Raw genomic sequence first — 11705 nt, forward strand, 5'->3', positions numbered from 1 at the left:
AATTTGCTGCTATATGTGAATATCCAACCTTATATTAAAGACACCTATAGGAAGGTAATAAATGCTTTATTATCAATACTAGTTGCAAAGAAATGCAATGCATTTGTGAAATGTTTAATATTCACATACATCATGTTGCTCAAAATTAAACTGGTGCCAAATCTAAGCATTTTCATCCTTTATATGTTTAGGTGTGAAAAGGATGTTTTCAAAATCCTTCACTGCTCAATGAAAAGTAATCTTTGAATGGGCAACAGAGTTCCCTTTTCACATCTTTGACATAGGTTTTGAACAGGGAATTGCAGAAAGTATTACACCGTATCAAACATCTCTGTTTTTGGCACAACACTGTTCCAGCCAGCATCTGTTGACTCAAAAAGAATGTTGGGATCAAAAGGAGTTGTAAAGTTAAAAGGTTTATGTAAATCACATGGGATTGTAAATGATGGAGGAGCACACAACTGGCTTCAGGCTTACACTACAGACAGTTATTTTGACAGCATCTGGTTTGTACTGTACCTCTATTAATGATACACATTTCAGTTGTGAAAAAGTGAAACCGAATTATCCATACAGATCATTCATGTCATGCCATCCACAAATAGAGTCTTTCTTTATCAAAAGAAAGAGCACGTTTTTAAAAAACATTGTTCACATATGAAAAAACTTTAAAAAATGGGTATTTTCTCTATCTGCTTGTTGTCTAAAACCTTTAGAAGATAAATAAGTAGTTATTAAAATAGGGTACATATTGACATATCATCACATAATTTTATGTGATAATTACTCAGAACTTTCCTATAATAATACCAAAACTCAGAATTGTGTATGTTCCAGAGAGAACAACGACTAGATTGTAATCTGTTACAAACAATGCTGGTACCATTCACTAATGGGTCACATAATGAGGTCATTACTTGCATTTAAAGATGTGATTTAGTTTTGATTCCACACTGTGAATACATTAGGCTACATGTAGTAGTAGGACTGTGTGGTTGGTTTTGAACTGTATTAGTAACGCCAATTAGTTTACTGGGACGAATTTAGGAATCTAAATGTCCAGACTGGATTTCCACTAAGCCTCAACACAAACAACCTGCTATTTGTATTTTTAAACATATGGAACATACATAATACATGTCATCACACCACTTTGAACATTCATGAAATACCTGTAAATACATAAACTTTTTGGGCACTACATCTTTATTCGATCTGATTCTAGTCCCAAGCTGATTCTCCTGTGCCCCAGATTTACGGTCCTGCATGGGTGATTACTGCTCTGGCACTCAGTGCAACTTTTCACGTTGCTTACAAAACTGGATGCACTAATTAAAAGGCTAGAAATAGACTGAAGTTTGAACCTCCTTAATAACACAGTATATAATGTTTTATAACGTGTTTATTACCTATAATATTTTCACAAGTCTCAGAATATAGCCCAAGGCTCACATCAAAGGAGACACGCATGTTAAACATAGTGTTTGCCCCTCTCTTAATGAAGTTATAGGGTTATAGGCTACAAGATAACATACAATATAGCCTACTACAAATAAAAATACAAAGTAGCCTATTCGTTTTGAAATGCTTTAGGCTAAATATTGCCGTGAGAGTGAACGTATTCGACATAAAATCAAGACATGGTTATATGTCCCTGAGACACACTATCACTATCGAATGAAACGGATGATGGTTTATTATTTCCTAAATCAAGGGTTCTCAAAGTGATCTCATATAAATATATATATATATTTTTTTCTTCTTGACAATACGTTTTTTAAAATGAATATAACAACATATTAAACGAATTTCCCAGGGCCCGAGACTTGGTTCGTCAGGTGTCGATATATAATGTCTTGTATACATTTTTTTCTTATCTCACTCGAGTTGTGTTCTGATTATGAGGGAATTTGCTATAACAAAAGGGGTTCCAGGCCCCAAAAAGTGTGAGAACCCCTGGCCTAAATTATACTATATAGCCCAGGACTACTAGGGCAGGCTACCATATTCATCATGACATTATGTATGCATTGACTAACTAAGTTACTATTCTTGCAAAACCTATAGGCTACACCATGGCGATAGAAACATTACTATAGTCTGAAATAATAGCCTAGAAAGAAAATCACTTTATTCAAATAAATTAATGAACAATTGATTGTGATACCTTGATTTACTTTGCATGCTTCCACAACGCTGTCATTATACGCGTCAACTGCCTTATATTCGCAGACCTTGTCGTTGCAGTCCTAATTGTGTTACCGGTGACAAAAGTTTTTCTTTCAAGAATATGAATAACGTAATGCACCTGTTCCACGCTCCACTAGTCGAAGCCTGACTACAGTACCCACGACACCTTGCGCTCACTCTGTGCTCTGCGCCAGTCTGTTCAGGGAACCAGTTCGCTTAGCCTTTTTTCTGCCTTCTCACTGTTGCCTGGTGTCAACCTACGCCGAGAAGATATCCCTCCCTCTTCCCCCTTCAGCGGCTGCTTCCAATTTGCCTTCATTTTTCTTATCACGAGCACTATTGGCTTTTGTGCTGCCAGTCAGACGCCTCTCCGGTAGCTGGAGTTGAGTAGCAACAGCTCGGAAACATCTGGCTGCCGCAGCCCTTCTCTCTCCGCTCGCTCGCTCCGTCTTTTTTGCCACTGCAGGTTGTTATGGAAATTTGTTGAAAGTCAATCTAGTTATTTTTCAACCCCAAGAGGATTTGACGAAGGAAGCAGGAAGACATTGGAGCTTGTTGTCTGTAAGTGCCTTTAATACCAGAGTCCGATTAAGGGTGATGAAAGGGGGTTAAAGAATGGAAGGGGAAAAAGTAACAATCCTTTGTAGCGTGTGTTGCGTTCATATAATAGTTGCTATATTAGCTCCTTCGAGACCCTGTAGTGCCATGGTCTGCATAGCATCGGGGCCTGCTACAGAACTGCAATACTACTGATCGAACGTTTACTTTCTGCCACCATGGCTAGCTAGCTTGATTGCTTGGGTCAGTGTGTGTGTGTGTGTGTGTGTGTGTGTGTGTGCGCGCGCGCGAGATATTGTAGTCTTGCGAATGTTCTGTTTGTGTTGCTGGCGACGGTCTTACATTCTGTAACCAGCAGCACAGATACATGTTGGTAGCCAGCCTATAGTCACCCTCGAGGACTAAGTTGTCTACAGAGCTTGACAGACACATTGATCAGATAGTTGCTCGTATCGAGAGTAACGTGTCATGTCCGGTTTCATGAAGTTTATAGAAGTAATGGCTAATTTCTGACAGTTGTTTCTTGGCTTTGGATATTTTTTTGTAGACAGCTATTACGATAAAAGGCAATGGTAAAATAGCCTAATGAAAATGCTATGCTGAAATGAATGATGTATCATTGGATAGTCTAGACGAGAGTGATGTGTGTGTGTGTGTGTGTGTGTGTGTGTGTGTGTGTGTTGCAAGTTGTAATATTAATGTTGCAACATTGTTACCAACGTTCACTAGGGCTATTTAATGATGCATTCTACCATTTTCTGTGAAAGGAATATGTTCTGTGAAAGGAATATGTTCTGTGAAAAGTTATCATATCCGGAATCAGTAATATCGTAGCCCAATTATTTAGTTGCAACTCTAATTTTACAATTTTGCATGCAGAGTCGTTGAAACTTTGAAGGTTATGTATGAATAACATAATAAGATATCTGGCCAGAGATTTGTTCTTGTAGCCTATATATTCGTGTTTCTCCTCCTCTTTCTTAAGTATAGGCTACACTCAGCATGTATAGCAATTGATTCCTAAAGGTTTTGATCTTGTAAATATTCATAATAAACGTGTGGATTTTAATACCCTTATGTCAACAGGAACATGTTGAATATCTTGAATATCTATAGATATTAAGTTAATATCTATAAAGCCTACACAATCATGTGAATATGTTATATAGCCTACTGTTATTGTTTTATATGAATAATAATTGACTGTATATAGATGCGTTGTTGTGATCCACTCGCATAGCAGAGAAATAAATTAATTCCTTGTGGAATAAAAAGACCACCTGAAAAATTCACACGGAAGAGTGAAATACTTTCACCAAAGAAAGCCGAGGCTGTAGTCAGTTTTAGCCGGCCCAACAAGGAATAGTGTAGCTTTTGTTTAGAATCTCACTCATGAGGTCTATACTATTGTTCCCATTGTTACTTTTTCATTTTTTTCTGTCAATTGTATGAAGGGTTAGGGAAATGAATGATGGTAATGGTGAGGGCAGTGAACCGTAAAGAAGTCGAAAACAATATCAGCTGCGTGGGTCTGTCAGTTGCAAATGTGCTGTGCTGGCCTTTGTTTATGGTTACTGGAAGTTGAGCAGGCAGCAAAAAAACTTGATGGTATTTAAATTCACTGAGCAGGAAACTAGTCTGGGAAACTAGGTTAGAAAAAGTGTTGGATTTCACACAGACCTATTTTCTAAAGTTCTCCTTTACTTTAGAGTAAAGAGGTAGGGGGAAGTTGGCTAGTTTTCCACACAAGCACCTCACTACATTTACCTCCTTTTTTTGAGAGAGGAGAGAAAAAGAAACAAAGTTGTATAAAGGAGAGGCTGGTGGCAAGAGTGTAGAGGAGTAGCATATGGCTGTAAAAGGAGCACAGCTGGAGGTAGCATTTCCATCTGAACATGATGTCAGAGCAGCTGACAGGCTGCCATCCCCCAGTCTTTTATTCTAACGCACAGACTGGGAGTTAGTGTGTGTGCGGATCTGTGTGCAGGAGGAGGTATCTCATTCCCCTCCAACATCTCCTCCACTTTGCATCTGTCTCTCACAGTTAGCTTTTTTTCTCTCCTACCCCCTCATTGATTCTGCAAAAGAGCTGCAGCCGGCCCAGCTTTTCTACTACAGCGGACTTAATCAAGTTGATGCATACTGCAGGTACTGTCTATGGGAAAGGGTCCGGGGCACTGGGATGGTTTTGTTTTGTACGGGAAGCTCTGGCTTTTCCCAGTGTCTGGCTACTTTTAGTCAGAGCTCTATGGAAAGGGAAGTGAAATATTTGTATGTGTACAGTAGTTGTGTACTGTAGCTAAGCAGGAGCCTGGTGTTTTTGTTGTCAGAGGTTTCCAAGTGATATTTTAACTGATCCATTTGTTTGTGGGTATAGTTTTTCTCTGGTTTGTTGTGAGCAGGTTGGGCTTGGGGTTGATTGTTGGTCCTTTGATTGTTGAATGTATATTGAAATTATTATCCGTTTTTGGGGAAATAGTTTTTATTTGTTTCAACCAAAATATATTTCTTAATTTGTGTGAACTAAAAAAGCAATTTAACATGTTTTTATTGTCTTGTCAACACACTATTACTTTCTGCTACTATCAACATGTTTGATATTTTTCCTCAAAGATATTCTGGATAAACATCCCAGAACCATGTAAAAAAAAAACATTTTTTTAAAATCAATATGGTCATTTTTACTAAGAATAAGTCAATGTCTTAAATCTAAATGGCTGGTGAAATTACTTGAAAGCCCAATGTCCTCTTTCCCAGGCTTGTTCATTTTTTCTGTTGGTGGTGACTAATTTAGAACTTGCAGATTTGAGCTGCCTGAATTGGCTAGACAGCTGTAATCGCACTCCTTCTAGTCTTAATCTCTTTATCTGGGCAGCAGCTGCCATATGGCCCCAGTCAGCTGGATCAGATGTTTGTAAGCCTCCTTGTCCGTCCCTCTCTGTCCTCGCAGACCCCTAATTTGATCGCTGCTACCTTGTGAGTTGTCCTGCTATCTTTATTTTTAGACATTTTAAGGATTAGGATTGATGTAGACTTCAGGGCACTTAGAGTGATTGTATTCTAAATCTTCAGTGCTGGTCTCTTTGAGAAGGATGTGCAGTTTCTTGAAAGATTTGGGGAGGGGGAGCGTGGGGTGGTGGGGGTTGGACATCCTTGTCCCTGTAAGCCTCTCATTAAAGAAAATCTGAACTCCGCTCCAATGAGGGGGATCGCACACTTGTTCACTCACATTGAAATGGGTTTATTTAACTGCTTTGGTTGATGTTCAGGCTCATGTATTATTTCAGACAAGAAAAAGCTATTTGGTTAACAGGTGTGTGGGGGGCTCATTCAAATGTCTGAATCTGCTATTATGAAAGTTTATTTAGAAAAACTTCAGAGAAATATTAATAAAATATATTTTATGAATAGGATTCTCCTTTTTTAAATTGGATCTAACGAACAGTGGGAGCCCTTTTGTAATTTACCAACAAGGCAACTTGTTTTTCAAACTCTTAAATTCCGTGTCTACAGTCATCATTCTCAGTGTACTTAGGCCTCTGGAATAGATAGCTTGTGTATGTGAAGACTGTTTGTGTACCTGAAAGCCTGTTACCTAAAGAGGCTGGCCAGGCCAGTCCAAAGTGGGTTATTAAAAATAACCACACTAGGAGCTGAGAGAGTAAAAGCGTGGAAGCAGTTCAGTTAGCAGGCAGGCGGGCATCTGTGTGACCAGGAGGAGCTCAGCTGTTGAAGCCTCTCTGTGATCATGTGGAACGGCCATAGATCGCAGTCTAGAGCAACACCTCTCCCAAATATAATCTGGAAACATTTAGGTTTATGGCGCAATTAGACTTTATCAGTTTTCTATTTGGTGTTTGTGTCTGAAAGTTTGAATTTATTGATGGTAAAACATGTTAGAATTTAAAAGGAAAATGTCTCTGTCTCTGATATTTTAGAGACATTTAGTTTTGTAGATGTAGTTTAAAATGCCAAGGATTTCATGTGTAGGCTAACTTGTTTTAATCTGTTCCTTTTTAATGCGAGTGAGTGCAATTGTGTGTGCATGAGGTGAGAGAGTAAGATATGAGTGGATCCAGACAGGTTGTCTCCAAGCTGAAACAAAACAGTAGCTGTTCTAAAATAATGTGCCTCTAACATCTTCTGTCTGTTCTAGGTTATGAAGACAGCATGGAGTTCCCAGACCACAGCAGACATTTGCTACAGTGTCTGAGTGAGCAGAGGCATCAGGGTTTCCTTTGTGATTCCACTGTGCTGGTCGGCGATGCCCAGTTCCGAGCCCATCGAGCAGTGCTGGCTTCATGCAGCATGTACTTCCATCTCTTTTACAAGGACCAGCTCGACAAAAGGGACATTGTTCATCTGAACAGCGACATTGTTACAGCCCCGGCGTTCGCTCTCCTGCTGGAGTTCATGTACGAGGGGAAACTCCAGTTCAAAGCCCTGCCCGTGGAGGACGTGCTGGCTGCAGCCAGTTTCCTACATATGTACGACATAGTCAAGGTCTGCAAGAAGAAGCTGAAGTACAAAGCCACTGCGGAGGCAGACAGCACCAAGAAGGAGGAAGACGCCTCCAGCTGCTCTGACAAAGTAGAGAGCTTCTCTGAGGGCAGCACGGGCCACCCCGCAACGGCCGACCTACTGCCCAGTGACGATGAGGACCTGGAGGCCAAGCAGGACCCCAGTAACCTGTGGATGAGGCTGCCCTCTGACCGCCCGGGCACCCCAGCCACCGCCACCAGCCCAAGGGAGGCTGACACCCATGTCAGTCCCCCCAAACTGCAGTCCCCTGCCGGCAGCCCCAGCAGCTCTACTGGCTCCCTGTCCCGGAGATCCCTGGGCTCCCGTGGCTCCCGAAGCTCTCGCAGAGTGTCGGCAGATGCAGACTGTGTCCTGGACTTGTCTGTGAAGTCCAGCCTGACGGGGCCCAGCGAGGCCTTGTCCAACAACCCCTATTTCTGTGGCCGGGTGACGCCCGACAGCCTGCAGGGCACCCTGGTCCAGGTGAAGCAGGAGAAGAACACAGGCTCAGATGATGAGGGCCTGGTGAGTGGCGACTATGAGATGGACCACAGCGGGCCCAAAGCAACCCCTCCCAGAACCAACGGAGGACTGAACCACCACGGGGTCGGCAGCCATGCTCACAGACGCCTGGGCCTGGAGGCCCACCTCTCGGCCCTGCGTGATGCCTCCCTGGCCAGCGAGCTGGAGCGTGACGACAAGGTCAGCGATGATGACATGCTGGGGGGAGAGAGTGAGCGGGCCCAGGTCGAGGCGGCCAGCATCGACAGCGCCCTGCTGCCCTACGTGTCCAACATGCTGAACGCTCCTCACACTCAGATCTTCATGTGCCCCCTGTGCAACAAGGTGTTTCCCAGTCCGCACATCCTCCAGATCCACCTCAGCACACACTTTCGCGAGCAGGAGGGTGTGCGCGCCAAGCCCGCCAGCGATGTCAATGTGCCCACCTGCTCCATCTGCGGCAAGACGTTCTCCTGCATGTACACCCTGAAGCGCCATGAGCGGACTCACTCCGGGGAGAAGCCGTACACGTGCACCACGTGCGGTAAGAGCTTCCAGTACTCCCACAATCTGAGCCGGCACGCTGTGGTGCACACCCGAGAGAAGCCGCACGCCTGCAAGTGGTGCGAGCGGCGCTTCACCCAGTCCGGGGACCTGTACCGCCACATCCGCAAGTTCCACTGCGAACTGGTCAACTCGCTCTCTGTCAAGAGCGAAGGCCTCAACCTCCCCAACCTCCACAGGGACTGGGCCATAGAGGATAGTTCTCAAGAACTGTGGAAGTGAAGCCTGCTGAAATGATCAGGACTTTGTTTTTAAGCTAAATGAGACAGGTGTCAGTGAAGGTTGGGCAGAGAGGTAAGGGGAGTTGGAGCAGGGTATGGGTGGGAGAGGGGTCTGAATCAGTCATGTTTCTTGTACGTAACATTGCAAAATCTTGTTAAATGGCACTTTAATAGCACATGAACATGTTACTACTGTTTTCTGTTCCAGTCCTTTGTTTTATTCTATTTTATTTGTTCTGATTTTGTTTTAAAAAATGTATGTAAACATGGCCGCTGGTATCAGTAGCCAGTGTTTAGTTATTTTTAGATTTCTTGTGTATATACACATGTCTATACACTCCTTAATCTAAGGCACACCTTCAATGACAACCATATGAAGTGTTCAGGTAATACACACTGAAGTTAGACTATTAGAATACACTAAACGGTGTACTGTGATCATGAATATATACCAGTACACATACATGTGTGTATAGTGCACTACTCTAATTTCATTTTCAAATTTAATCTGTGTGAATGTGTGTGCGTTTAAATTGTTTTACTCTGCAAAGAGGTCTGATTTAAATATAGCTACAAGCTTCTGTTCCTTAAGCTCTTGTACATTTTGACTTGTGATAGGAAACTTGACTGATGAAAGACAAATGGCACTCATGCAATGTACAGTTTCATTTTTCACATTAATTGAAGTATTTTCTAAAACCCTTTATAAATGATTATTTTAGAATTTCTTAAATCTCTATCTGCAGCTTTAAAACATCCTTTGTTGAACAGAATTTAATTTAAGTTGGCTGTATTCTATCGGTTTCTGTAGTGATTATATGGATTTATTTTTGGAAAATGGGATCTGTTATTGCATGAAGTCCAACCTGTATATTTGAAATGTGAATTGCTGTATTACTGTACACTGTAATTGAACAAATATAGAACAGACTATGTGAATACTCCAAGGGTGCAGTCTGTTAAAAAAAGTGAATTTTACAGCTATGGAAAATGCATGAATATGATTTATTGACCTTTTGTTGTAGTTTTTTTTTGCATTTGAGGAGTGTATTTTAAATTAACTAATTATATTCTTATGTAGTTTATTTCTTTTCTCTGCTCCTTTTGAGAGTCCGTTAGGACTCCTTTAAAATGTTCTGCTGGGCTGTGAAGATTTTTTTTGTCAATGCACTGGTCTTGGGTTTGAGTTTGTGTAACAGTATGTGAGGTGAAGCTTGTCGTCAGACAGACAGAGGTGGGCAGAATGCCAGCAGTGACCTAACTAACAAACTAATCTACAGAAGATCCCCACTAGTGTGTTTGCCTCCCGTCCACACAGCACTTCGTCACCGTCTACTCTGCTGCATGGTGGTCAGGGAGTTAAGGTTCCCAACTGCTGTATCTATCCAGTTAACGTTCTTCTTTGGTATTTTCTGCTCTCTCGTTGACATCAAGTAAGCATTGTGGGTAATTGATTTATTTATATTTTCATTTGTTTCTAACTGTGGCCAATGAAAATGTGTCACACTTTTCTATCAGAGAGAGACTCACCTGCTCATATCTGAGTACTCATGAAGGTTTATTCTGTTTCAAAACAAAGCTGAAGAGTCGGAGAGCAGCACTATGCTTAACATCACACCCCTAATTTGTACGTCTGTATGTATCTGTTTGGATGCTCCTATGTACGTACTGTATGTACGCACGCGTGCGTGTTTTGTACTGAAAGCGCAATCCTTACTTTTGAAGGGGGAGAATTGGCATGCTTGACTGCACCTTTTAAAGCTTATTTAACTGAGATTTATGCTGAAAAGATGCCTTTATGAAAATTATAGTTAAATTTTAGATTCAAGAAATCATGGATACTATTACATTCAAGAGGTGAAATTATTGAATGAACTTTAAATTATAATTTATCATTTTTTAAATTAAATTTGAACTGTTCTTTATTTTAATATTTTATTTAGAACTTATTTTTTATTTGTTTTTAATGAATGAACATTCTGGGGGAAAAAATCTGCACTCAAAATATTTTTGTGTAGAAAGATCATGGAATCAAGTAAATGCCCATTCTTGAGAACTGTCAAACAAAAGCAAAACCTTAACTATACCCAAACTCAGATGATAGTAAGTAGAGCTATGAATGTCCGCACTTGTGGGGAGATACTGGCATGCCCACACTGGCCCGGGGGTTTGGTTTGCTCTTCAGTGGATGTGGTGGTGGCAGCATCAGCTGGTGACATGGGTGCTCCTTGCCAACTGCACAGAGTGTCATGGCATTTTGCACAGTGGTAATTGATCTGTTTGCAACCACAAATATATCATGGAAAATATCACATGTGGATTAACTCTATTTGAAGACTTATTTACAATTATTGATGGCTTTTCTTATTGTACTTGACCGCCTTAAACTACTGTAAAACAGCTTTTTTTCTCCACGTTGTTAACACTAAGTTTGTAACTGGACTGTTTATTGACATTTTTAAAATATAAGAAAGTAAGCTGTGAAATGACCTGATAAGCATCTCCATTTATCATCAATCCAACTTTGGTTACTTGAAAACAGGAAAGGTCCAGTGGGGAAAAACAAATGTAGAAGACGATATACGAAGAGATGAGGGTGAATAGAAATACATCTGTTGAAAAGGACAATCACTGTCTGAAAAAGAAGCAGATTTTTGATTCAAATATATTTGCTTCCCTGCGAGATTTTGTTTTTGACATTGTTCTTTTTCTGGATTTAGACATTTTAGCTTTGACAATCATAGTATGTTTTATGTTCTCAAGGGGAGTAAATTCTACGGCTGTTTAGTTTTGTACTTTTTTGGTGTGCTGTTGTTGAAATTTTCAAATTGTGTGCAAACTGCAATAAATTATAAGAACCTTAACTCAATTCCAATGTGATTTTGTGTATTTAATTTGTCACCGAGTAAATAACATGGGTACCATTCAGTCGGTGTTGCATTATCAGGCACAAAACTACAGCACATTTGGAAGATTACTTAAATGCTTATTAATATAGCTTAGAGCCACAGTCATATTTGAACACAAGGAAGATGTAATCTGTAGGAATAGATTTTTTTTCTTCTCCCATTTAGTCTGTTATAACAGACTAGAATCCAGAGGCCTGCCTATGTATTAGATACAAGCTCAATCAAATGTTACAATTACACA

General features: G+C 40.8%; 1 protein-coding gene across 4 annotated transcripts; it reads left to right on the top strand.

Moving 5' to 3' along the window:
* The first annotated feature begins 2370 nt into the window (after positions 1-2370).
* Positions 2371-11424, top strand: zbtb18 (zinc finger and BTB domain containing 18). Of its 4 annotated transcripts, none has more exons than XM_035801126.2 (2): positions 2371-2751; positions 6905-11424. In XM_035801126.2, exon 2 carries the CDS (start codon positions 6919-6921, stop codon positions 8554-8556), a length of 1638 nt encoding a protein of 545 aa, XP_035657019.1. In that variant the 5' UTR covers positions 2371-2751; positions 6905-6918; the 3' UTR covers positions 8557-11424. The 4 variants fall into 4 exon arrangements, with proteins under 4 accessions (XP_035657019.1, XP_035657018.1, XP_035657021.1 ...); XM_035801125.2 differs by lacking the exon at positions 2371-2751 and adding an exon at positions 4474-4896; XM_035801128.2 differs by lacking the exon at positions 2371-2751 and adding an exon at positions 5444-5724.
* Positions 11425-11705: the final 281 nt, after the last annotated feature.

This window comes from Oncorhynchus keta, chromosome 24 (genome assembly GCF_023373465.1).
Source record: "Oncorhynchus keta strain PuntledgeMale-10-30-2019 chromosome 24, Oket_V2, whole genome shotgun sequence".
Lineage (NCBI taxonomy): Eukaryota > Metazoa > Chordata > Actinopteri > Salmoniformes > Salmonidae > Oncorhynchus > Oncorhynchus keta.